This window comes from Pan troglodytes, chromosome 6 (genome assembly GCF_028858775.2).
Source record: "Pan troglodytes isolate AG18354 chromosome 6, NHGRI_mPanTro3-v2.0_pri, whole genome shotgun sequence".
Classification (NCBI taxonomy): domain Eukaryota; kingdom Metazoa; phylum Chordata; class Mammalia; order Primates; family Hominidae; genus Pan; species Pan troglodytes.
The window spans coordinates 108,640,471-108,667,818 of record NC_072404.2 but is presented as its reverse complement, the minus strand read 5'-3'; the positions used below and the strand labels follow the sequence as shown (position 1 = coordinate 108,667,818).

The window sequence follows — 27,348 nt, the reverse complement described above, 5'->3', positions numbered from 1 at the left end:
CGCATGTCTGGAAAATGTCTCAGATTTAGCCACCAGAAGGGTGAGGGAGCTGAGGTATTTATACACCAGCTCTCCTCAGTCAGATTGAGGGCTCCTTCCAGGGAGGCATTAATTCCCAGGACTTTCAGCTTGCCAAGGAAGGGCAAAGCAGCATCCAGCAGCTGAGAAATGCAGGGGCTGGCAGTTGAAATTTGGGCAAGCGTCTATGGCCATACCACCCTGAACATGCCCAATCTCTTCTGAAATTTGGGCCAGTGTGTACTAAGGTAGTGACTGATGGTGAGGTTGTATTGGCAGAGCACCATAATATCTGCTGCAGTGGGATGTGACTTATCAGCTGGTCAACTCCTGGGCATCTGAGCCTTGCACCCAGGGAGACATCACTCACCTCTGTTTGAACTCCGGGTACTGCAGCCTGTTTGGGAAGCCCTTCCTGCAGATACGGATGCCTTCCAGGACACCATTGCAAGCTAGCTGGTGCATGATCAGGTGGGCGTCTATCACACCTGCCAAGGGGGAGGGTGCAAGATGGAGAGTCCCTCCTCTGGGGTGGGACAGGCCAGTCCTGGCCACTCAAGGAGGCTGAACTGAGCATCTGTGCCATCATCCCCAGTCTTCTCCTGTCACTGTCCCAGAGGCCCCAGGTCCCCCACCATTTGGCCAATGCCCAAAAGCTCCCAAGTTTGATTTCTGCCTGGCTGGGCACCATTCTGCTTTATAAAGCAGCTAGAATATGATTCTTGGGTGACCCATTGTTGAGGTTTCTCTCAGAGCCTTGTTTTGCCCCCATCAGCCTTGGTGATGAAAGGTGGACTTAATTTGGAATGAACACTAACTTCACAGAACCTCAGGACTTCCAGCAGGGAGCTGTGACCCCACAACATACCCGATTGCTTAAACTCATTGGGGATAATACAGCGGACAAAATGGGGTGCGGTGCTATGGAGGGTGGTCATCAGCTTGTTCAGCTGCTCCTGGGGTTGGAGGACAAAGAACAAGTGAGTGAAACTTTGCATTGATGTTGCAGGACACCCGCATGCAGGAGAGGTATTTGTTTAAGGTTTATTCACTTAAAACTGAATTAAAACTCAGCCACATGTGGTTAGCGGCTACCGTATTGGGCAGTGCAGAAGAGAACGTTTCATCATTGCAGAAAGTGCCATTGGGCAGCACTGCTCTCAAGGTCCAATGACTTGCTCAAGGGGCTGTGGTTTGCAAGAAGTGGGGCCCCTCCAGATTCAGAGCTGGTTCGTTGTAGAATCTCAGTACTAGGAGGAACCATAGGGTCTGTGTGGGCAAAGCCCTGTCCACTGTTAACTTCCCTAATGGATGCTCCCTCCTCCTCTGCTTGGATATCTCCAATGAGGTGACCCACTCTGCCTTGGGACAGCCTGATTCTTGAAAAGTGTTGACATCTTCCTTTGTGCAACATCTCCTTGTAGACTGCACTTTGGAAGGTAATGCCCAAACTTCATGGAAGTTGTGGCCAGCCCAAGACCTGCCAGCCAACTCTAGGACACAAGCTCTTGGGCATTGCTATCTCGCGTGATCACGCTGCACAAATCCCTTTACTCTCCAGGTTTAAATCCAAAAATGGGTCTCTTCTGCCCAATGATCCTGTGATTCTGTGGCCTCTTCAGAAGGAAACAGACCCCTCCAGGTAAAGAGGCGATCATAGACAGAAAAATGAAATCGTCCTGCCCCTGGCCATGAAGCAGCAGCCAGACTACCCAACATTGAAAGGGAGGGTTGGGGGCACCCCTGCTCACCCTGTAGAAATTGGAGACTGTCATGAAGGAGGAGCCTCTCTTCTGCTTCTTGCTTCCGGCTGAGGAAGGGACAAGCACGTTTCACATCAGTACCCAGTATGGAGAAAGGCAGCCCCATTAAGCACTCTGCAGCAAAGCACACACATTCTTTGGATTTAAAAAGGCTTATCTTAGGGCTGGATAACGGGGACCCTCACGTGAGGAAAATGAGATCTACCGGGGAGTGATCAAACGGGCTGGCTACAGCGTAATTGTCAAAAGAGTTGCTGTGCTCCTTGGGAGGGTGCAGTCTTTTGTGATTTCTGATGCAAGGTGACAAACTGCTCCCATTTTCTGGGGAGGAAGAAGCACCCATAGACCATGGGAGAAGGTGCACTTTGGTGGTGAGACCAGGGAGACTGGTGTTTCTGGCCCCACTAATTGGCAACCCTATGGGGCAGCATCCACCAGAGCATTCCTCTATGAGCCACATGACCTCTATTGGAAGAGAGGCAGGACTGAGCTTGGCATTTGCTTCTGACAAGAGAGAGGGAAACAGAAAAGAAACACAGAACATCTGGGTGTCAACTTTTCCAAAGCAGTATCCATCCGCCTAGAGGCAAGATGTGCCCAGCAATCAGTTCAGTCATTGGAAGCTCCCATGTTGCCTCTGCTTGCCTCTTTTGCAGTATCATCCATGGCCTATCTCAAGCCACTTTTCATTCATTCATTCATCCATCGGTTCACTCACTTACTCACTCACTTATTCCACAAGAGTTGAATCAAAGAGTTTTGGTTTCTTCTTTCCATTTTGGCCACTAAAGGGCATCAGCACAGGGATACTGGACACAACAAGGGGTCAGCCCTACCTGGAGCCTCCTCTTCTTTGAAGAGAAGGGCCAGGATTGCCACACTCGATTTCTGGAACAAGCCCACCACTGTTTCATTCAGGGGGTCTTTGTTCTTCTCCAGCCAGCCTGTGATGTTATATCCCACCTGGAGAGGGCAAACACCAGTGGGTAACTTTGAGGTTCAGCCTCTCCCTTTCAGGTGCCACAGCTAGAGCCCCTCCTACAGCTCTCTCCTGTTCTCAGCCCCCAGGACCAACTTTCACCCCCACATCCTGGGGCTCCAGTTCTTGTCCTCATGACTCTCCTGGTGTCCTGGGATGCCCCTGAAGCCCCATCTGAGTTGGAGGCTCCATCATCTGCCTTCTTGGGCATTTGCAGTTTGCCCATCTAGGATACGCCAACTCTGAGCTTTGCACATAAACCCAGACTCCCCTGCTACTCTCTCCTGGGCTGTGTGACCTTCTCTTGCACAGCTTACTCTGCTGGCCACACTGACCCTCCCTGACCCTTGGGTCTTCTTCTGCCCAGTGGTTTGCTGTCTGTGACTGACCGTGGCTGTAGAATCCCGAGCTACGTGAAGAAATCTCTTTGCTGGGAAGCATGCAGCCCCTCTTGAAACACTGTAGGGTCTCTCCTTGCTAGGGGAGCATGCACACTGTCTTACATCACTGTAGGGTCATTGGCTGATGGAAAGGGGGCTCCATCCATCCAGCACTGGGGGCTCCATATATCCAGGTATTTGGACATCCACTAATTTCTGCTTCCCATCTTGCCACATGGTCCCCATGGCAAGGGTAAGGAGGAAGGAGTCTTTCAGGTCCCTCCACTGAGCACAGAGAAGTGAGGTAAGTAGAGGAGATGCCAGAACTTCTGGGTTTGCCATCTCCTGTGCAGCACAAAGACATTTGTCATCTCTGCCTTATTTTAGGGCCTTCTTGGAAATGCACAGGTGCCACTTGACTTTGAATATTCCATTGCTATAAATAAGGAACTCTTCTCAGTTCAGTGTGGGAAGAGGGGATGGAGAGCTGCAATTTGGTCCCAAGCCTGCTGTTTGCTCCAAGTATCGGCCACATCCATTTTACAAGCAATTGGCATTATGGTTATGGTTGATGGTATCATAAAGCCTTGGCCCTGATGCCCAATGCCATCATGACTTTCCTGACAGCTCTGTCTTAAGGCTGCTGTTTCATGGCAGTCAAACCCACAGAGGCTCAGCAACCTCCATTGGTAACAGGAGCATTGGCACTTACAGCGATAATAAAATCCCAAGGAAACAAAATGCATTCTTATAAGCTGGCAGGATGAACGTCACCTCCCCTATTAATTATGCAAATGCAACCTGAGTCCTGGCTGCACTTAATTTCCCCACTTCCCAAGGACTAAGTTTGTCATGAGTGAAAAAGCCACTTTATATATGTCACCTTGTTGGTTTGGTGGCTATGAGCTGTCAGAGAGCCAGGTTATCAGTTGGGAGTAATTAATGGGCTCGTGGAATTTTTGTTGTTTGTTCTTTTTTGTTCTTTTTGCAAATGTTGTCATTTCTGGCCAAGACTGAAGTTCAGCTGTCAAACCAAGGGCCCAGACAGGTCTGATGGGCCTGGGCAGGGTGTGGCCTGGACAGGTCTGATGGCTGTTCCCTAATGGATATCTCCCTTGGAGAAGTGATGACGAAGTGTGAACGGAGCTCACTTCAATTGGCTGATTACCCTGTTATACCATGGTTGTGCACTAGTGGAAGCGGGACGTCTCTGGAGGGGTGTGTCAGCATGTACCTACAACAGCGGCAGTGATGGCAGCCAGCTGGGACCTGAAACACAGAGGGACCCTGAGGCCAGTACTCACGGTGCCTGCGTAGTGAACGAGCTCGAAGTGGACCTCGGGCCCCTTGCTCTTGCCCCCCCTGGGCTTCAGGAAGTTGCTGGACTTGCCCAGGTGGTTGTCGTACAGGGCTGCCTTGAACGTGGCATCGGTGGCTTTGGGGAAGACACACTGTTCCTCCAAGATGGAGAAGATGCCCATGGGCTGGGAAGGAAGAGAACAGGGTGATGTTAGAGGAGGTGGCAGGACCCAAAAGAGGACAAACTGGTACTGAGCCCAGGGCCAGTGTAGAGATGCACCAGACACCCACGTGGGCATCCAGGAAGCAGGACTCTGTGCAGTGACATCTGGGAACAGTGCCTGGTGCTCCATGACCTTGTCATCAAACACCACGGCCATTAAGACTTGAAAGAGGCTGAAATCATCGAGTCCAACAGAAGGGAAGACTGAGATCTGAAGGGGCCAGATAGCTCCCCAAATGCTAATCCCACCTAAACAGTGGCCCCTGGCAAGCTTGGCCTTCTGAAAAATGGGGAAGTCAATGCCACCTGTGCTCTCTGCTTTTTTTTTTTTAATTTAATTTATTTATTTTGAGACAGAGTCTCGCTCTGTCGCCCAGACTGGAGTGCAGTGGCACAATCTTGGCTCACTGCAACCTCCGCCTTCCATGTTCAAGTGATTCTCCTCCCTCAGCCTCCTGAGTAGCTGGGATTACAGGTGCCCGCCACCACACCTGGCTAATTTTTGTATTAGAGATGAGGTTTCACCATGTTGGCCAGGCTGGTCTCAAAACTCCTGACCTCAGGTGATCCACCCACCTCAGCCTCCCAAATTGCTGGGATTACAGGTGTGAACCACCATGCCTGGCCACAACACACATTCTTGAAGGGGACCATTTGCTAAAACCTTCCATGTGGATGTGGTTATAGGTAAAACTATTATATTGCCTGGGTCAGAGCCTGACTCTGCCACTCACAGGTTGTGGGACCTTGGACAAGGAAGTTCCCTTCTCTGTGCCTCAATGTTCCCATCTCTGTGCCTCAATGTTCCCATCTGTGAAATGGGTGTAATAAAAGTATCCCCTCCCCCACATGCAGTAGGTTGTGATGATCCAATGAATGGTGGCATGCAATAGCCCAACAAACAGTAGTCATTGCAGTCACTTCAGTACCCATTTTGCAGATAGGGAGCTAGAGGTCATACCAAGGAAGGTCATTGGTGGTGTCACTGACTCCCCTGAAGCCAAGTGCCACCTCCCTGCATGCGCCAGTGACATCCCTTGGCCCTGGCCTCTCTCCAATTCCTCCTTTGAGAAGCAAGTCACCTTTTCCAGCAGGTCGATGCAGGCCTGAAGGTCGAGGCCAAAGTCGATGAAGACCCACTCGATGCCTTCCCTCTTGTACTCCTCCTGCTCCAGCACGAACATGTGGTGGTTGAAGAACTGCTGCAGCTTCTCGTTGGTGAAGTTGATGCATAGCTGCTCAAAGCTGTTGAACTGTGGCGGCAGGAGGGCAGAAAGAGGGGCGTCAGCACAGGCACAGAGAGCCTCTCCCAGGATTGAATGAAGCGACCACAAGCAAAGCAAAACTTTGCAGAGGGCCCACTAGTGTCAGGCACTGCCTTAAGTGCCTAACACTGGCCATTCAGCACCCTATGAGAAGTAGCTCTCTGTTCCCTCCCCTACAGAGGCAGAGGCACAAAGTGGTTTAACACATGCCTCGGGCCACACAGTATGATGTCAGACCCAAAGTCCAGGCAACCAGACTTCAGCCCTGTATGGTAAACAGGAATATACATATATATATACACATACATACATATATATATAATATATATGATATATACACATACATATATATTATATATAATATATACATACAATATATGTGTATATATGTATATATAATATATATGTATATATGTATAATATATACACACACATATATATATATATATATACACACACACATATATATTAAAGAGATGAGGTCTCCAGCCTGGTCATCATGGTAAAACCCCATCTCTACTAAAAATACAAAATTAGCCAAGCGTGGTGGCGCACGCCTGTAATCCCAGCTACTTGGGAGGCTGAGGCAGGAGAATCACTTGAACCCTGGAGGCGGAGGTTGCAGTGGGCTGAGATGGCACCATTGTACTCCAGCCTGGGGAAAAAGTGTGAAACTCTGTCTCAAAAAAAATAAATAAACAAAAATAAAAAAAGATGAGGTCTCACCTTGTTGCCCAGGCTAGTCTCAAACTCCTGGGCTCAAGTGATCCCCCCACCTTTGCCTCCCAAAGTGCTGGGATTACAGGCATAAGCCACTGCATGTGGCCCCAGCCTGAACAGAAATCATTGAAGAAATAACCATTTTCTTTCCAGGGATGGAAATCACTCGAAATGCTCTATGGATCTGACCCCCGTATGCCTGAGGGCAGTTTGTCTCTTTCTCTGTAATTTTTCTCCTCCTCATCTGTAAGATGAAGGAGTTTAAGGGGTGATATGGTTTGGCTGTATGTCCCCACCCAAATCTCATCTCCAATTGTAATCCCCACATTGGATCATAGGGTCAGATTTCCTTCATGCTGTTCTCATGATAGCAAGGGAGTTCACAGGAGATCTGATGGTTTAAAAGTATTTGGCACCTCCCCCCTTGCTCTCTTTCTCCTGCCACCATGTAAGATGTGCCCGCTTCCCCTTTGCCTTTCGCCATGATCGTAAGTTTCCTGAGGCCTCCCCAGCCATGCAGAATTGTCAGTCAATTAAGCCTCTTTTCTTTATAAATTACCCAGTCTCAGGTAGTTTTTTTATAGCAGTTTGAAAATGGACTAATACAAGGGGTTTACAAGCTTTTTTTTTTTTTTAGTGGTGAGCTGATTGATCAGCTCTTCTTAAAACCAAACCCGATTTATAGTGTTTGCCAGTGTCCATGGTGTAAATATTCAAGCCATGGCTAATTTCAAGCTATCAACATGATGTCAACTGGCTCACAAAATTCCTGAAAATTTCACAATCAGCTCTTGTTAGCCAGTACAGGCTGGCTTCAGCACACCACTCATCCCATCCTTAAAGTTCACACCATTCTTTATGACTTGGCACCATACAAATGAAGCTGGAAATTTCTGGAGTCCAAAAGTCAGAGATCCAGTGGCAAACCGAGATTGGTCTGCCCCAGGTCCAAGGTGAGAAACAAGAGAACTTTATAACTTATATAAGCAAAAAAGTAGCTTATATAAGGAGGACAGCCACCCCAAAGCAAAAACCAAATGCAAGGCCAGGCACACCTCAAAGATCTCAAAGCCAGCGATGTCCAGCACTCCAATGAAGAACTGCCTCTGCATCTTGGTGTCCAAGGTCTTGTTAATCCTGGCCACCAACCACTTGAACATCTTGTCATAGACAGCCTTGCCCAGAGCCCCAATGGAGTTTTGGCACTGTTCCATGTTCTGGCCTTTTTGCACAAACTCATTGCCGACTTTGACCCGGGGCCTGGTAATGCCCTTCTGCAGTTCACCAGAGTTGAGACCCATGAGATGGGCGACTTTGTCAGCCACTGAGTAGAGACAGAAAAGGCAGGTGAGTGCAAGGAAGATGTTGCCATGCCTGGGAGAAACCTGGCAACATCTATTGTGGTTCACGGAGGGGGTGAAAGGGAGGGTGGAGGAGATCCCATTTTGCCAATGAGAAAACAAAGATGTGGTAGTTTCTACACTTGTTCAAGGTCAGGTGGCAGCTGGGCACAGTGGCTCATGCCTGCGATTCCAGCACTTTGGGAGGTTAAGGTGGGAGGATCACTTGAGGCCAGGAGTTTGAGACCAGCCTGGGCAACATAGCAAGACCCCGTTTCTACAAAAAATTAAAAAATTAGCCAGGCGTGGTGGCGTGCACTGTAGTCCCAGCTACTGAGAAGGTTTGAGGCAGGAGGATCATTTGAGCCTACAAGGTTGAGGCTGCAGTGAGCCATGATTGCGTGACTGCACCACTGTGCTCCCACCTAGGCAACAAACCAAGACCCTGTCTCAAAAAATAAATACAAATGAAAACAACAACGACAACAAAAAACCAAAATCATGTCTTGACTCAATTGTGCCTTTCTGAAAATATCAGTGTCTGAACATGCATGGTTTGCAGCCACATAGACCTGGCATGTCCCTGAAATGGTCACAAAGCCCTGGAAAGCAGGGAACTCCCTGCACTGGCCACCTTGTCCCCGAGCAGCCCAAGCCCCAGCACCCACCCTCAGTGGTGTCCACTTCAGCTTGCTCGTCTCTGGGCTTCTGCTTGAACTTCATGTTCCCAAAGTGCATGATACCTCCCGTCAGCTTATACACGGCCATCTTCTCCTCGGCGCTGAAGCCCAGTACGTCAAAGGCTTCCTGCAAAGCAACAGAGACAAAGTCATGTGACTCCTGGCCTCTCATTCCACATAGTGGAGGCCATGGGACTGCCACACTGGGGCCATGCCGAAGGGCCACTGCGGCAGGGCATGGACGCTGGAGTTGGACACCCCCTGAACAGGGAGAGTTCTGTTTTCCTCCAAGGGGCCCAGATCAGATGTTCTGCAATATAGTCATTTCATTTATTTACAGTAACCTCTCTGGCTTCTGTTTCGTCATCTGCAAAATGATGATGATAAGGATAAATCAGAATGATGTGACAATGTTTAGTCCAGTGCTTGGCACATAGTAAGTGCTCAAGAAAGGGAGGTATTAGTATTGTTATTTTATTATTTTTTGAGATGGGGTCTTACTTTTTTGCCCAGGATAGAGTGCAGTGGCACGCTCATGGCTCACTGCAATCTAGAACTCCTGGGCTCAAGTGATCCTCCAACTTTAGCCTCCCAAGTACCTGGGATAACAGGTGCGTGCCACCACACCTGGCTAATTTTGTTTAATTAATTAATTTATTTATAGATGGAGTCCTCCCTCTGTCGCCCAGGCTGGAATGCAGTGGCACAATCTCCGCTCACTGCAACCTCCACCTCTTGGGTTCAAGTGATTCTCCTTCCTCAGCCTCCCAAGTAGCTGAGATTACAGGCATGCATCACCATGCCTGGCTAATTTTTTGTATTTTTAGTACAGACGGGGTTTCACCATGTTGGTCAGGCTGGTCTTGAACTCCTGACCTCAAGTGATCCCCCTGCCTTGGCCTCCCAAAGTGCTGGGATTACAGCTGTGGGCTACCATGCCTGGCCAGTTATTTTATTTTATTTTTTGAGATAGGGTCTTACTTTGTTGCCCAGGCTAGAGTGCGGTGGCATGATCATGGCTGATTGTAGCCTAGAACTCCTGGGCTCAAGTGATCCTCCCACTTTAGCCTTCTGAGTAGCTGGTTATCATAACAGGTGCGTGCCATCACACCCAGCTAATTTTTAAATTTAAATTTTTTTTTTTTTTTTTTTTTTGCAGAGACGGGATCTTAGTATGTTGCCTAGGCTGGTCTCAAACTCCTGGACTCAAGCAATTCTCCTGCCTCAGCCTTCCAAAGCACTGGGATTACAGGTGTAAGCTACTGTGCCTGGCACTATTATTATTGTTAAGGCTTCATGCCAGGTACTAGGTGAGGGGAAGGCAAAGATAAATCAGGAATCGATTCTGTTGTCCAAGAGGAGAGAGAACCTAGTACACAAATAATCCTAACAGAAGTTGTGAGTGCTTAGTGTCATAAGAGGAGCCAGAGAGTGTGTTGGGGACTGGGAGAATGACAGAGTCACTTCTAGCTGGGCTGGGGAGGAGGAAAAGTTGCATGGGGTTGATGGCCCCTGAAGTCCCCATGGAATTCTAGTTCGACTCTGCAAAGAGAAACTTGGCTTGCTAAAATGGGCTTGGAATAAAATGCTGATCGCAACCCCAGAAATCTCCAGGGAAGATCTGGGCAGCTGTCTGGCAGCTCTAAGTGGGCTCCTGTCCCCACTGCCACCCCAGTTCTAGTGGCCGTGCATGCAGAGTCCCAAGGCTTCTTCCCGTCCTGTGCCAGCTCTGCCCGCCCACTCACATCTGTGATCTGCAGCTCCTCCTTGTCATCCATGTTGTCCACAGTGGTGACGCCTTGGCTCACCCAGTGGTATTCCTTAGGGTTGGGGACCAGCAGCAAACTCTCTGCCAAGAATAGCAAAGCAGGTTAACCCTTGGTGACATGTGGTTTTCTTCTCTGCCATCTCTAACCTCTCCTCCCTCCCTTCCTTCTTTCCTTCCTTCCTCTTTCTCTCTCTCTCTTTCTTTCAACAGGGTCTGGCTCTGTCACCCAGGCTGGAGTACGGTGGCACAATCATAGCTCACTGCAGCCTTGAACTCCTGGGCTTAAGTGATCTGCCTGCCTCAGCCTCCTGAGTAGCTGAGACCACAGGCACCACCACACCTGGCTAATTTTTGTTACTTATTTATTTTAAAAAAATTTTTTGAGATGGAGTCTTGCTCTGTCACCCAGGCTGGAGTGTGGTGGCGCAATCTCGGCCCACTGCAACCTCTGCCTCCTGGGTTCAAGCGATTCTCGCACCTCAGCCTCCTAAGTAGCTGGGATTACAGGTGCCCACCACCACACCTAGCTAATTTTTGTATTTTCAGTAGAGATGGGGTTTCGCCATGTTGGCCAGGCTGGTTTCGAACTCCTGACTTCAAATGATCTGCCTGCCTCGGCCTCCCAAAGTACTGGGATTACATGTGTGAGCCATTGCGCCCAGCCATTTTTTTAGTTTTTGTAGAGACAGGGTCTTGCTAAGTTGCCCAGGCTGGTCTCAAACTCCTGGGCTCAAGCGATCCTCCTGCCTTTGCCTCCCAAAGTGCTGGGATTACAGATATGAGCCACTGCACCTGGCTGGAAATTGCATTTTTATGTGAAGTCTCCCAATTTCAAAATGTTGTTAATTTAAAAGTATACTTTGTCCAAACAAATAAAGCCCACCTGTGGGTGGGGAATGGTACTCAATGCCCTTATTTCTGGCTGGGTTAGGAGGTGTGTGTGTGTAAGACTGAGTCTTCATCCCTCCTCCCACTTTATGTCTGGGCAGGTCTGCCGTGGACAGTTGAGCATGTTGGTGCCTGCACAAAGGCATCCAGTTGAGTGGGTGAGTGTACTCCACTTTCTGAGCTGTGTGCCTGGTGTGGGCTGTGTCTGCCAAGAGGAGAGGCTGCTGGGACTGTGCATGCAAGCGCTGGCAGAGCTGATCATGGTCTTGGGCTGACCCCTGTGCTGGTGCCCGAGTATCAGACTCAGAGGCAGCAGGTGGCAGACATAAAGGGTTTAAAGCCTCACATCCCAGTTTTATATCCCAGATTTTGCAGGTACTCAAAGCTTCATCTGTGAAATGGGCCCACAGTGGTCCTCATCTGGCTACTATGAGGATGAGATGTGCAAATAGAACTTTGAGAAAGTTCCCTGTAACACATTCACATGAATTTTCTTTTCTTTTCTTTTTTTTTTCTTCAGACAGAGTCTTGTTCTGTTGCCCAGGCTGCAGTGCAATGGAGTGATCTCGGCTCACTGCAACCTCCACCTCCCAGGTTCAACTGATTCTCCTGTGTCAGCCTCCCGAGTAGCTGGGATTACAGGCACCTGCCATCATGCCTGGCTAATTTTTTTGTATTTTGGAGAGACGGGGTTTCACCATGTTGGCCAGGCTGGTCCTGAACTCCTGACCTCAGGTGATCCACCTGCCTCTGCCTCCCAAAGTCCTGGGGTTACAGGCGTGAGCCACCGCACCCAGCCCGATTCACATCACTTTAAACTGAAGACATTATCACAGAACCCTAGGAGTGACATGAGACTCCTTGCACATGGGAAATCTTTGCTTATGGAAAAGAAGAAAAGCAAGGTCAGGGGCAGGTGGATAGACATAAAGGTCTTTACCAACAAGTTCAGGCTTCTTGTTTGAGAGAATCTGGTAGAAGATGTGGTAGCTTCTCTCGGCTGCTTGCTGTGAGATGACACGAGATTTCTCTAAGAGATCTGAAAAAGAAGTGAAGATCCTGGTGAGTACACAGCTGTTTCCCTGGAGTTCAGGGCTCCATACAAAGCAGGAATCTCCTCTCCATAAAGCCCAGAACAGTCACCAGTGGTGAGCCCCACGCTTCGCTCTTCCCAGACACGCAGCCTCCGGGGACCTGACTGCCATGGGGGGAGTCCTGGGAACGGGGCCAGCCTCCTGGGCACCAACAGGCTGCAATCAGAAGGACCTCCCACTTGGCTTGATGCTCCTCTGTTGCTGTTTCGAAATTCCTTTATTATTATTATTTTTTTTAGAGACAGGGTCTTGCTGCGTTACCCAGGCTGGAGTGCAGTGGTGTGATTATTTATTTATTCATTTATTTTTATTTATTTATTTTTTTGAGATGGAGTCTTGCTCTGTTGCCCAGGCTGGAGTGCAATGGAGTGATCTCGGCTCACTGCAACCTCTGCCTCCCAGGTTCAAAGCAGGAATCCCCTCTCCATAAAGCCCAGAACAGTCACCAGTGGTGACTGTTCACTGCAGCCTCTAACTCCTGGGCTCAAGTGATCCTCTTGCCTTAGCCTCCTGAGTAGCTGGGACTACAGGCATGTACCACCATGCCAGGCTAATTTTTCACATTTTTTGTAGAGATGGGATCTTATTATGTTGCCCAGGCTGGTCTTGAACTCCTAGGCTCAAGCGACCCTCCCGCCTCGGCCTCCCAAAGTGCTAGAATTACAGGCATAAGCCACCTCGCCTGGCCTGAAATTCTTAATATTTTTTAAGAAGAGCCCCTCATTTTCATGTTGCACCAGGCCTCACAGATTATGTAGCTGCCCAGACAAACCCTCCAAGGAGGGCCTGACTTACAGCTCTCGATGTCGGCTCCAGCCAGTTTCCCTGTGGTTCCAAAGTGGATTCGGATGAACTTGCCCTGAGCAGGGAAGAGAGGGGAGGGATCAGGAGGGAGGTCGTCCACAGCTTTAGACCAGTAAGTGGCCCAGAGTTGGCCAAGGGTTGCTGATCGGGGCCTGCGGGGATGTAACCGAGCTCTACTGGAGTATCAGATTTCCCACGAAGATAGACAGAGAAACACACGGACAGGTCTCAGAGCTAAATCTAGGGTCTGTGGTTTGGGGCATTTGTAGGGGAGAGAAGTCCCAGCAGGAGGGCTGCTACCCTTTGGAATTCTGCATAGAGACCAGGTACCATGGGAATTTGGAGCACCTCCCATGCCTCTTTATCGGGAGCCTTCCATGTCTTTCCTCTCTCTGGCTTGCATGGTACAGCCATCAATAAATTCTTCCGGAAACAGGACTCTCTATCTCTCTCTACCTCGGCTGCTCCTGGGCCCGTCTGTACTCACCTCTGTTCCTCCCCTCACCCCCCGGCCAGCCCTGTTTTCCCAGGCTCTGTGCAAGCTCACGGGGCTCTGCCAATGGGAAGCCCGAGACCCGGGAGTGAGGGAGACGAGGCCAGGGCATTGCTCCTCTCAAGTTGGCGTCTCAGGTGGTGCTGGGTGCCTCTGTGACTACAGCTCCCGCCAGACAGCTGCACTGGTTTAAGAACCCACTAGGACCCTAGGACAGCACCTCTCTTATGTCCCTCCAGCCGGGAAGGAGGTTGCAGCTTCTCGCTGCTGTGAATCTGTCTCCCCAGGTGACCTCCCAGCCCCTCCACCATCACTGTTGCCAAGGTTCTGTATCAAAGCTGCTTGACTTAAATATTAATACTAAAGAGTGTTCTGTTTGCTGATTAGATGCTTTTTATCCCCCCTGAGATAGGGGGTCTTACTCTGTTGCCCAGGCTGGAGTGCAGTGGCATAATCTCGGCTCATTGCAACCTTGACTTCCTGGGCTCAGGTGATCCTCCCACCTTAGCCTCCTAAGTAGCTGGGACTACAGGCAGGCATGGCCATGCCCGGCTAATTTTTATTTTTTATAGAGATGGCGGGTGGTCTCGCTCTGTTGCCGAGGCTGGTCTCAAACTCCTGGGCTCAAGGGATCCTCCTGCCTTGGCTTCCCAAAATGCTGGGATTACAGGAGTGTGCCACTGTGCCCAGCCTCCTTCTTTTATGCTAATGGAGATTTTCTTTTCTTTATTGAGAAATGTAACACTTGGGTACATCAAAGAAAACCAATTTCTGAGGGGGAAACAAATCAAAACAAAAAAAAGTTAACCCTGTCTGGGTCTCTGCAGAACCCAGAGAATGTTTTCGCACAATTGAAAAATTCTAGATGCTTCATAATTGATCTTTTGATACAAAATGACCTGTTAAATTTGCAATTTGTAGTTCTTGGTGTTGAGGCCAATTGGACTGGCTAGGAAGAGTCTTCAAACCTTGAGCTGAATTCCACGAGGGATTATTTGTCTTTTGAATTAGTTTTTCCTCGTTGCCAATTTGATTCTGATTGCTGTGCCTTCAACATCTCTGGGAAGGGGATGTCTTCACTTGCCCCACCCCTTTCACCTTAATTTAAACCAGCCTCAATTTCTTTACCTGGGGCGGGGTCGTGACCCCTGTCCCACCAGCCAGGGGGCCTCTCATGCGGTCCCCACACTTACGAAGCGAGAGGAGTTGTTGTTCCTGGTGGTCTTGGCGTTCCCAAAGGCCTCCAGCACGGGGTTTGCCTGGATGACTTGATCCTCCAGAGACCCCTGATGCAGAAAGAAACCCAAAGTCAGTTGACCAGTTGGCTGCTGCCTGGGAGCCCAGGGCTGAGGGACTGGGCTTGCAAATGACAGTGGCTCATGTGCTGGGAACCCAGGAGGAGAATGGCCTTGGGGTGGCCAGAAAATCAGGGCCAGAGGGGCTACATGTAGTAACCTGGGACGAGGGCCACTGCCTGAGTGTCTGTCCCTCTGTGGCTCCGTGACACTGGGAGGGGCACCTGGGGACACGGGCAGCCACTTGGACTTGATCCCTAGCTACTGTTTCCTCACTTTGCTGTTGGCAGAGAGCCCCCTGAGCAGTCTGAAACCCCTCCCTACACATCCCCCCACCCCTTTTTTGAGACGGTTTTGTTCTGTTGCCCAGGCTGGAGTGCAGTGGCACGATCTTGGCTTACTGCAGCCTCCAACTCCTGGGCTCAGGTGATCCTCCCACTTCAGCCCCCTGAGTAGCTGGGACTATAGGCACATGCCACCACTCCCAGCTAATTTTTAAAGTTTTTTGTAGAGATGGTGTCTTGCTATGTTGCCCAGGTTGGTCTTGAACTCAGGGACTCAAGCGACCCTCCCACCTCAGCCTCCCAGAGTACTGGGATTATAGGCATGAGCCACTGCGCCTGGCCGCTGTCAGCCTTTTAGAGCTGCCTTAGCTGGCTGCCCAGCTAAGGCTTTTTGTGCCCCTGGGGCAGCCAGGGCCTGCAGAGGCCAGTTAACAGGCAGCAAACTTTCCTGTTTCTCCTCTGCCAAGAACAAGGGGCTCTGCTACCTGTCCTTCTGGAGGTAGACATGGCCTGGGGCAGCAGAACAAGTCCTCGGGGAGGAGACCTTGATGTATAGCCACCTTCTCCCTGTGTGACCCCACCCAAGTCACTTCTCTCTAAGCCTCAGTCTCTTCATCTGTAAAATGGCCCTAAGCTGTGAGCAGCTGTGAAGATTGAATGGGCACCAGTGTGTGTGTCACAGAAGCCTGAAGACGGGAAATATGGGCCCACCCGGTCGGCTCTACCTTCTTATCTGTGGTCTGTTTGCCAGTTCCTCCAATGTTGGCAAAGTACTGGATGACCTTCTTCGTGTTCTCAGTCTTACCAGCACCAGATTCTCCGCTGCAGGTGGAAAAAAAGTGGACAGGAGAAGCAGGAAGAGGGGTGGTCAGCTGCAGAGAAAAGGAGCAAGACTAGCCTGGCCAACATGGTGAGACCCCGTTTCTACTAAAAATACAAAAATTAACCGGGCACAGTGGCTCATGCCTGTAATCCTAGCACTTTGGGAGGCCAAGGTGGGCGGATCACCTGAGGTCAGGAGTTCGAGACCAGCCTGGCCAACATGGTGAAGCCCCCGTCTCTATTAAAAATACAAAAAGTAGCCAGGCATGGTGGCATGTGCCTGTAATCCCAGCTACTCAGGAGGCTGAGGCAGCAGAATCGCTTGAACCCAGGAGGTGGAGGCTGCACTCCAGCCCGGGTGGCAGAGCAAGACTCCATCTCAAAAAAAAAAAACAGCATTTTTCTTTTCTTTTCTTTTCTTTTTTTTTTTTTTTTTTGAGAGAGGGTCTTGCTCTGTCGTCCAGGCTGGAGTGCAGTGGTGTGATCATAGCTCACTGCAGCCTCAACCTCCTGGGCTCAAGCAATCTTCCTGCCTCAGCCTCCTGAGTAGCTGGGACTACAGGTGTGCACCACCACACCTGGCTAATTTTTTGTAGAGATGGGGTCTCACTATGTTGCCCAGGCTGGTCTCAAACTCCTGGGTTCCAGCGATCCTCCTGCCTCAGCCTCCCAAAGCCCTGGGATTACAGGTGTGAGCCACCACACCTGGCCTCAAAGGTACACACTTCTGTTCGCATTTTGCCCCCTAGCTAGGACAGACAGGCAGGTGGGGAGGTCCTGGGGACAGGGAGGCCACCCCATCAGTTTAGCAGGTGTAGCCTCACCCGCCCCAAAGCCCACTCACTGCCTGCAGAGTTCCAAACAAAGTCCCGCAATTAATTCTAAGAAGGCTTAATTGTATGTGTAAGACACAGACCTAATTTTATGTATATAGACTGAGAGATGGAAGAGACACTTACGTGATTAGCATAGACTGATTCTCACGATCTGTAGGGAAGAAAACAAGAAACAGGAAGGTGTAATTAGGAACATTTAGAAACTAGTCATTCGACAATGCCCCAGCCAGTCAGCGCTTCCCCAAATTCCACCCGGCTTAGATCGTGGCCTTGGCTACACTTGGAGGCCAAAATTCAGGATCCTGTGGGACCTGTGGCCACGTGCCCATCCCTGCAGTGTACACCCTTGCAGAAAGGATCAGGAATTTATCAGCCACTCTTTCTACCAGCCTGGAGTGGCCATAAAGCTACCCAGTCCTAAGCAACATAAAGAGAAATGAGGACAAAAATCACAGAGGGCTGGACAGCATGATTACATGCCTGTAATCCCAGCATTTGGGGAAGCTGAGGCTGGAGCCCAGGAGTTTAAGACCCGCCTAGGCAAGATGGTGAAACCCTGTCTCCACAAAACATTAAGAAATTAGCTGGGCATTGTGACGCATTGCTATAGTCTCAGCTACTCAAGAAGCTGAAGCAGGAGGATTGCTTGGGCCTAGAAGTTCTAGACTGCGGTGAGCTAAGATTGCACCACTGCACTCCAGCCTGGGCAACAAAGACCCCATCTCTTAAAAAAAAAATCATGACTGGGCGCAGTGGCTCACGCCTGTAAAGCCAGCACTTTGGGAGGCCAAGATGGGTGGATCACCTGATGTCAGGAGTTCAGGACCAGCCTGGCCAACATGATGAAACCCCATCTCTACTAATAATACAAAAATTAGCTGGGTGTGGTGGCACATGCCTGTAATCCCAGCTACTTGGGAGGCTGAGGCAGGAGAATTGCCTGAACCTGGGAGGTGGAGGTTGCAGTGAGCTATTGCACCATTGCACTCCAGCTTGGGTGACAAGAGCGAAACTCTATCTCAAAATAAAGAAAAAAATCACATAGAGGAATCACTATAACATGTAGCAAAGATCACAGAGGTAATGGTTAAGAGTATTGAGCTCTGAGCAAGTTACTTACCTACTTACCTTGGCATCCCACGGGTTTGTGAAACTTAAATGAGATAGGGTGTGAGGTAGGGCTGGTGCCTAGCAAGTGCCCAGCACACTCACTGAGCCCTGGCACCTGGTAGCAGCAGCTGCTGCTCAAAATTTAGCAAAGAACTTCAACTGGTAGTGCAGGGTCAGGGTTAGGATCGGGTATCACAAGGTCTTAATGCGTCTGGAGCCTCAATGGCAAAGGAAGGCTTGTCTCCCGCCACCCCTGCCCCAGCAGAGCCCACCCCGACGCACCCATGAGCATGTCGTGGTAGGCGTTGTCAGAGATGGAGAAGAGGTGAGGCGGCATCTCTGTGCGCTTCTTGCCCTTGTACATGTTAGCCACACGGGCCCCGTAGATGGGCAGCCACTTGTAGGGGTTGACCGTCACGCAGAACAAGCCCGAGTAGGTCTGGTGGGAGGGAGGGAAGATGGTCAGCTGATTTTTCCTCCTGGTACCCTCTTCCCCCAGCGGAGTTCCCTTCAGGCCCCAGCTTATCATAGAGCAAGCTGTGAAGAAGGCAAGCTTTCTGCCAGGTGTGGTGGTTTATGCCTGTAATCCCAACATTTTGGGAGACCGAGGCAGGTGGATCACCTGATGTCAGGAGTTGGAGACCAGCCTGACCAACATGGTGAAACCCTGTCTCTACCAAAAGTACGAAACAATTAGCTGGGCGTGGTGGTGCACGCCTATAATCCTAGCTACTTGGAAGGCTGAGGCAGGAGAATCGCTTGAACCTGGGAGGCAGAGGTTGCAGTGAGCCAAGATCGTGCCACTGTACTCCAGCCTGGGCAACAGAGTGAGACTACGTCTCAAAAACAACAAAAACAATGAAACCCAGCCTTCTGGAGGCAAAATCTTATGACTATCTGAGTCTGTATTCATTAAGCTAAATGAGGCTTCTCTTTAATATATATTTGTTTTTGTTTTCTTTTGGTTTAATTACAGACACTCCTCAACTTAGGATGGGGTCACATCTAGATAAACCCATCATATGTTGAAAATATCATATTGGAAGTCGATTTATGATACTTTCAACATACGATGGGTTTGATCATAAATCGAGGAGTGCATTGAATGTGTATTGCTTTTGCCCCATCGTAAAGTTGGAAATCATTAACTTGAACCATTGTAAGTTGGGGTCCATCTGGATTTGAATAGGTAACACTGTCACTGTGGTAACATATATACTGCAGAAGGTCCCTCCACTTGCTCCATGCCCACCCCCACCCTCACCACAGGTAAATGCTGGGCTAGTTTCTTTTACTCCCTTCCATGGTTTTTTTTTATTTATATATATTTTGTGGATGGAGACTCACTCTGTCACTCAGGCTGGAGTGCAATGGTGCCATCTGGCTTCACTGCAACCTCTGCCTCCCAGATTCAAGCGATTCTCTTGCCTCAGCCTCTTGAGTAGCTGAGACTACAGGTGCACGCCACCACGCCCGGCTAATTTTTGTATTTTTAGTAGAGATGGGGTTTCGCCATATTGGCCAGGCTGGTCACAAACTCCTGACCTCAAGGGATCCACCCACCTCAGCCTCCCAAAGTGCTGGGATCACAGGTGTGAGCCACTGCGCCCAGCCTATAGTACTGTTTTATATCTTGCTTTTGCCACTTAGTATATCTGGCTTTCCTTGAGAGTCTATTGAGAATTTCTGGGGTGATTCAAAAGCTGTGGAATCTTCACTGTGTGGATGCAGTTCCCTACTTGTGGCAGCTGGGTTTGACCACCTGTTTTTTTCTTTCTTTCTCTTTTTTTTTTCTTTTCTTTCTTTTTTTTTTTTTTTAGAGACAGAGCCTTGCTCTGTCACCCAGGCTGGAGTGCAGTGGTGCCATCATAGCTCACTGCAGCCTTGAACTCCTGGGCTCAAGTGATCCTTCCACCTCAACATCCCAAGTAGCTGGGACTACGGGCATGTGCCCACTAAGCCTGGATAATTAAAAAATTGTTTTTGTAGAGACGGGAGTCTTGCCATGTTGCTCAGGCTTGTCATGAACTCCTGTCCTCAAACAATCCACCCACGTTGGCCTCCCAAAGTGCTGGGATTACAGGCATGAGCCACTGCGCCCAGCCTTGACCTACTCTTAAAAAGAGACCCCAACTTTCTTTTCACTCCAAGATTGCAATTTTGTAAGAAATCACCCTGTTTTAAAAAAAAGAACAGAAAGGCCAGGCGCAGTGGCTTACACCTGTAATCCCAGCACTTTGGGAGGCTGAGGCAGGCGGATCACAGGGTCAGGAGTTCGAGACCAGCGTGACCAACATGGTGAAACCCTGTCTCTACTAAAAATACAAAAATTAGCTGGGCGTGGTAGCGCATGTTTGTAATCCCAGCTTCTGAGGAGGCTGAGGCAGGAGAATCCCTTGAACCCGGGAAGCGGAGGTTGCAATGAGGTGAGACTGTGCCACTGCACTCCAGCCTGGGCAACAGAGCGAGACTCCATCTCAAACAAACAAACAAAAAACCCCAGAAAAACCAATTACATCATTAAATAAATTAAGAGCAGGAAGAATGAGTGAAGACAGGAAATGGCCAAATCTATGAAACTTAAATTTCTCTTCTCCTTGCTGGACAGTCACATTGACCTCTAAAGCATCCACCAAGTACTTGGTTTCAGTTCAACTTTAAACCCTTCCATTTTGAACCAAGTAAGAATAACTGCTCCCTATCCACCCCTGTCCCTGCCACCAGCTTCTCCTTAGCATAACTGGGATATGTTGAATTTTCAAAAGGAAACTTATTAAGTACAAACTGATCCACAGGAAAAAAGGCAAAGAGACGATGAAGGAAACCCAGTGGAACAGCTGAGAGTATGACACACAGTGTCTCATCCTGGGACACCAGCCATGGAGTCACTCTTCCCCTCCAGCCTGTCTCAGCTGTGGGGTAGGGGCAGACAGCATCCTGGAAGCCAGTTACCTCCCTGCTGTGGTCAGGAGGAATTGAGAGAGAAGCAGCTGGGATCATGGGAGCAGCCCTTGCCAGCTAGAGTTGTTGCATTAGTGGCTCTATCGAGGCGCTTTAATGTAGGAGGGGACTCCCTGCCCTGGTCTCTCAGGCTATACTCCACAAAGCCTGCAGTCCCTTGGCCCAAAGTCATGATGTGGTCACCCAGGAGGAACAAGGGCTTGCGGGCAGAGCAGCCCCAGGTAAGCCCTGATCCTGAGCTTGACCTTTGAGCCTGTACCTTGACATTCTCAGCCCAGGCTCTAGGTTCAGCCGGGGGTAGGTGTGGCTCTTTCTAGACCTGGGGTTCAAGGATGCCCTGCTAACTTCCAGACCTAGCAAATATCTTCAAGAGATTTCAGAGACCTTCCAGCAACACCTGGGGCTATGGTACTACTGGGGCCTGAATCTAGAACCACAGTAGTAGTATTAAAGGAGGATGAATCTGGGGTCACAGAAGCCCTCTTGACTATAACCATAGACCCAGGGAAGGGGAACCCCCGGCAGCTCCTGACCTGGGAGTCAGGCTGCACCTCACCTATTCCTACCAGATAAGCCTCTTTCCTTTTAAATAAAGACATCTAGAGAGGCAAACACCAACACGTCCTTAGACAACCCATTTTGGGAGTTAAGCTGCAACACCTTCAGGAAATCATCTTTCTGTCTTAAGATTTCAAAGACACTCAGGGGACTGATTGTAACTCACTCTGGTCATCATGTCAGACAAAGTGAACCTGAATTTCTTCAAGGATGCAGTTGGTTGTCCTTCCTAAGTTGCCTCAGGCTACAATTAAGTCACATTTCCTCAATGTTTGTTGGATGGATGGGTGGATGAGTGTTTTGATTAATGATTGAATGGATGGATATTTGGATGTTTGGATGGGTGGATGAGTGGATGGATGGATGTTTGGATAGGTGGACGAATGTTTGGATGTTTGGACTGATGGATAGATGTTTGGACGTATATATGTATGGATCGATGTTTGGATAGGTGGATGAATAGATTGACGGATAGATGTTTGGATGGATGGATGGATGAATGTTTGGATGTTTGGGTTGATGGATAGATGTTTGGATGGATGGATAGATACTTGGATGGATGGATGGATGTTTGGATGGATAAATGTTTGGATGGATGAATGTTTGGATGGATGGATGTTTGGATGGATGGATGGATGAACGAATGGATAGATGGATGAATGGATGGATGGATGGATGAATGAATGGATAGATGGATGAATGGATAGATGGATGGATGGACTTCTAATAATGGCACATGAAGTCACTAGGGGAAAAATGATGTTTTGATTTGAGAGTTTGAGGAAGAGGGGAGGAACATGAGGAGGAAGATTTTCGGGTGACAGCCTCAGCAAAAGCTGCTCACGGAGATGGTGCCATTACTGAGATGCCAAAGGCTTTGGGTGGAAATTCTAACATGTCAGAAACGTGGTCCCTGTGCCTTTGTCTAAGTCATAATGTGTACTGGGAGCTGGGGAGGGTGGAGTAGCCAACCCCCTCCTCAACAAAAGAAAAGCAGAAGATCTGCAGCCACTCCTTCCTCCCCCCACTCACCCCATCCCTGGCACTCACATAGATCCTCATGTTGGTGTAGCGTTGGCGCAGATTGTCTAGGACACTGGCCTCATTCAGGAAGGTCATGTCTGCCATGTCACTGGCCTGGTAGAATTTGGGTGGGTTCATCTGCTGGATATCATCCTTCTTCACAGTGAGTGTCTGGGGGGGTCAAGACACAGCAGCACAGGCATCAGGCATGGGGCATGGGGCATCTGGCCCAGGTCACCACATACCCTCTGGAGTCCCAGGAGATGGAGTGGAGCATCCAGTGGACCCAAGTCCTGGTCCAGCCACATCCCCGTGTGTCCTGGGATGGGGAGGCACTTCTGAGGCCAATGCAGCTTCAACTGCCTCCTCTCTGAAGTTGAGATGACAGTAGCCTCCTTGGCAGGTTGCTGGGAGAATTATATGAACTTAAGTGGAATCACGTAAAAATACCTGAAAAACTATGACGTTCCCTCCCTATGTTACAGAGACCTCTGGGCTGCGCTTCTCTTCCAGCCAAATCCATCCTGATAGATGATCAGAGCTTATTCTTTGATCCCATGGACACTTTGCAGAGATGTGACTCTTGGCTCTCTGCCTTGAGAGTTAGCGGTGATTTCGAAATAGCGATGAGCTTTTCCATTTCTCTCTCTCTTTTTTAAAGACTAAATGCAGTAATGAGAAGGGTGGGGGGAAGAGTGGAACAAGGATTTTGATCTGTAACTGACCATGAACAATCAATTGAGATAACTCACTACCTTCAGACCAGCCAAACTTTTCCTTTTTAAATTTTTAATTTAATTTTATTTTTTGAGACATAATCTTGCTCTGTTGCCCAGGCTGGAGTTCAGTGGTACAGTCATAGCTCACTGCAGCTTCGATCTCTTGGGCTCAAGCCATCCTCCTGCCTCAGCCTCCCGAGTAGCTGGGACTACAGGTGCACACCACCATGCCTGGCTAATTTTTAATTTTTTTTTCTAGAGACAAGGTCTTGCTATGTTGCCCATGCTGGTCTTGAACTCTTGGCCTCCAATGATCCTCCCATCTTGGCCCCCAAAAGTGTTACAGGTGTGAGCCACCACATGTAGCCACTGTTCCACTTGAAAAAAAGACATTCCCCTGCTCCCTCCAAGCCACCTTCAAGGATAAAATTGAAAGCAAGCAAGAAAAGAAGAAAAAAAAGAAACCAGCAATGAGCGTTCATCAGTAGGTGTGTTCGCGCCCGTGCCACGTGGGCAGATCTCTTCCCCATGCTGCACCCCAATTTCTTCATCTATAAATGAAAACTAGGCCGGGTGCAGTGGCTCATGCCTGTAATCCCAGAACTTTGGGAGGCCGAGGTGGGTGGATCACCTGAGGTCAGGAGTTCGAGACCAGCCTGGCCAAAATGGCGAAACCCTGTCTCTACTAAAAATACAAAAATTAGCTGGGCGTGGTAGCGCACACTTGTAACCCCAGCTACTTGGGAGGCTGAGGCAGGAGAATCACTTGAACCCAGGGGGCGGGGGTTGCAGTGAGCAGAGATCATGCCGCTGCACTCCAGCCTGGGTGATAGTGCAAGACAAAACAAAACTAAACAAAAAAACAAAAACTAGCGTCAGCTCTTAAGAAGCTCCAGCATCTGGGATCAAAGCTGAAGACATACGATCTAGAAAACAAATCTCTTTTGGCTGCCTGCAACCTTAGATGTGAGGCCTGAATCCATACTGGGATTTCTGGGACTTTTAATAACTTATTAGTACAATGGGCAGATAATTTGAAATCTTGACAGTTCTGGAAAATCCACCCCCACTCCCCGTAATGGTTACCACGCCCTTAGTAAACCAAGCTGTTTTTTGTTTGTTTGTTTTTGTTTTTGTTTTGTTGTTTTTTCTGAGACAGAGTCTCACTCTGTCACTCATGCTGGAGTGCAGTGGCGTGATCTCAACTCACTGCAACCTCCGCCTCCTGGGTTCAAGCAATTCTTCTGCCTCAGCCTCCCAAGTAACTGGGATTACAGGCGCAGGCCACCATGCCCGACTAAGTTTTATATTTTTGGTAGAGATGGGGTTTCACCATGTTGGCCAGGCTGGTCTCAAACTCCTGACCTCAGGTGATCCACCCTCCTCGGCCTCCCAAAGTGGTGGGATTACAGGCGTGACCCACCATGCCTGGCCTCAAGTTGGGTTTTATTCTGAATTCATTTCCAGGGGTTTCCAGATCTCTGGTCCTCGTCCACGTGCAGACACTTCGCTTTCAGCAGAGGAATGGAGAACCTGGCCTTTATTTTAGGAGCCAGGGAAGCCAGCGCCACAGGCTCCATCTTTTCTGTCCCAAACCCGGCTGGCCAGCACTGTCTGCTGCAGATACTCAAGGAAATTGTGTTGTCCTTAAATGTGCATCCAAACTTAGATGCACCCTGGGGCTCCACTATCATCACCCATCACTTCTCACGACACTGCAGCACTCTCCTCTCTGAAAACTGTTTCTCCTGGGAATTAAGCTTGACTTTCGTTCAAATCCATTTCCACCCAACTATATCTTTTTACCACTGCTCCTCTCGAAGACAGGCGCAGAGAAAAATACAGCTGTTGCCAGTTCTGATCACTGAGGTCTCTGGCTTCCTTTTTTTTTTTTTGAGACAAGGTTTCTGTCTGTCACCCAGGCTGGAGTGCAGCAGTGCAATCCTAGCTCACTGCAGCCTCAGCTTCCTGGGCTCAAGCGATTCTCCTGGCTCAGCCTCCTAAGTAACTGGGAGTACAGGGATGCACCACACCTGGCTAATTTTTTGTAGAAACGGGGCCTCGTTATGTTGCCCAGGCTGGTCTCAAACACCTAGCCTCAAGCGATCTGCCTGTATCGGCCTCCCAAAGTGCTGGGATTACAGGCTTGAGCTGCCGCGTCTGGCCTCTGACTTCTTTTAATCAAGAAATTAACCAGGAATGGACCTCGCAGGTGCTAATATATTTATTGCTGAACACACATTGCTCTGTTTTTTGTTTTTGTTTTGTTTTGTTTTCTTTGCTTGCTTGCTCTCAATTTTATCCTTGAAGGCGGTTTGGAGGGAGCAGAGTAATGTCTTTTTTCTTAAATGGAAAAGTGGCCGGGTGCGATGGCTCATGCCTCCCTCTTGGCAGCCCACCATGAAGAGATGGAATGGTGACATAGAAGGGGCATGGGCATATGAGCCAGATACAGTGGGTTTGAATCCAAGTTCATCATTTGCTATTTTTGCAACGTACACAGGTCACCTAAAGTGCCCTTGATCCTCAGTTTTCCTTCTCTGCAAAATAGGGTCAATAAATCCTACCACATAAGATTGCCAAAAGGATTAAACAAAGTGTCAAGTGCCTCACCAGGGGTCTGCCAAGAATACAAGAGACCCTGCCCTTACCCATTTAAAATAAACCAAATTTAAAAAATTCTAATAAAAATTGTTATTATTTTCTAAAAATAAAGATAGGGTCTCACCAAGTTGCCCAGGCCAGTCTCAAACTCCTGAGCCCAAGTAATCCTCCTGTCTTGGTCTCCCAAAGTGCTGGGATTACAGGTGTGAGCCACCACGCCTAGCCTAATAAGCCAAATTTTCTATCCATTCTCTCAAGTCATATCTCATAGTCAGACGTAGTGTGGGCCAGCAGAGAGAAGGGTGGGTTGGTAAACCAGCTGTCTGGGGGGAAGTGTCCCTGATTTACAGCATATTCCCATTTCCATGGTATAAATACTTCCATCACGGCTGATAGCAAGCTACCCAAGGTTTAACAACTGGCTGTAAAATCCCTCATTGTTTAGTGTTGGGGTCTTTGCAAACCATCACAAGCCAGGTTGGATCCCTGCAATCCATGATAAGCCAGGTTGAGTCCCTGCAAGCCATCATTAGCCAGGTTGGGTCCTTGCAACACGTTAAAAGCCATCAGAAGCCATCACATCCAGCACACCACCGCCATGCTCCAAGAGACCTGGGAACCACCATCTGTTCTTCATGCAGCTGAAGAGCTCACCCAGTGAGCCAGGGTGTTCTGTGCCCTCTCTCATGCCCCTCATGCCACTAGGGGCCATGGCACACAGTGACACTGCTCATAAGTGACATGCTCACTCTCATGCTTAGAAAATAGCTTCCACTTGAGAGCTGTTTGAGACATCAAAGATAAGTAACTCTCACGATCATCCCTTACGCACGGTACTGTCTTAGAGTCTATGAAGTGCTTTCATGTGATCTGTCTCGGAATCTCTATTGTGATATAGCTCAGAGAGGGAATGCGTCTTGCCCAGGGCCACACAGCTTGAGTGTAGGCGAGTCTGGATTTGACCCCAGCACATGGGACTCGGAGGCACCTGCTCTTTCTGCCACCCTGCCTTCTGGGCGGGAGCATGCCTAGAAAAGGCCTGGGTGCCTGCCACTTGGTTTCATCCTGGAGATCGTGCCCCACTCACCTGGTTGGCGATTGTCTTCACGGTGACTTGGTCACCCTGTTCAGACTGGATCTCCCCAGCGACGAAGCCTTCCTTCTCATCTTTGACCCAGCAGGACCTCTTAATGTCATAGGGCTTGTTCATGGCTTCAATCCTCTCCTTTTCAGGAGGTGCCAGGAAAGGCATAGGGTCCACATCGTCCCCACACTCCCCTTTGTACCCACCAGGCATGGTGGCTTGGTTGAGGATGGAGCAGGAAGGAGCTGACGGCAGGAACCAGGACTTCCCTGGGTGCTGTGGGGGGAAGCAGAGACAAGCTGCTGAGGCTGGTGGACAGGCTGAAGTCAATGTCCCGA

At 49.3% G+C, this 27,348-nt stretch overlaps 1 protein-coding gene across 1 annotated transcript in view; it reads right to left on the bottom strand.

Moving 5' to 3' along the window:
- The window catches only part of MYH16 (myosin heavy chain 16), a 70,958-nt gene extending 43,675 nt beyond the window's left edge, over positions 1–27,283 (bottom strand). The window contains exons 1-17 of the mRNA XM_016957798.3: positions 27,014–27,283; positions 22,631–22,774; positions 18,344–18,500; positions 17,075–17,102; positions 16,019–16,115; positions 14,908–15,000; positions 13,213–13,276; positions 12,264–12,362; positions 10,413–10,516; positions 8,656–8,794; positions 7,703–7,971; positions 5,745–5,915; positions 4,445–4,624; positions 2,618–2,744; positions 1,770–1,828; positions 887–974; positions 389–506 (exon numbers count right to left, since the gene is read on the bottom strand). Coding sequence (XP_016813287.2) covers positions 389–506; positions 887–974; positions 1,770–1,828; positions 2,618–2,744; positions 4,445–4,624; positions 5,745–5,915; positions 7,703–7,971; positions 8,656–8,794; positions 10,413–10,516; positions 12,264–12,362; positions 13,213–13,276; positions 14,908–15,000; positions 16,019–16,115; positions 17,075–17,102; positions 18,344–18,500; positions 22,631–22,774; positions 27,014–27,223 — 2,147 coding nt within the window. The 5' untranslated portion in view covers positions 27,224–27,283. The remainder of the gene's footprint in view (positions 1–388; positions 507–886; positions 975–1,769; positions 1,829–2,617; positions 2,745–4,444; positions 4,625–5,744; positions 5,916–7,702; positions 7,972–8,655; positions 8,795–10,412; positions 10,517–12,263; positions 12,363–13,212; positions 13,277–14,907; positions 15,001–16,018; positions 16,116–17,074; positions 17,103–18,343; positions 18,501–22,630; positions 22,775–27,013) is intronic.
- Positions 27,284–27,348: the final 65 nt, after the last annotated feature.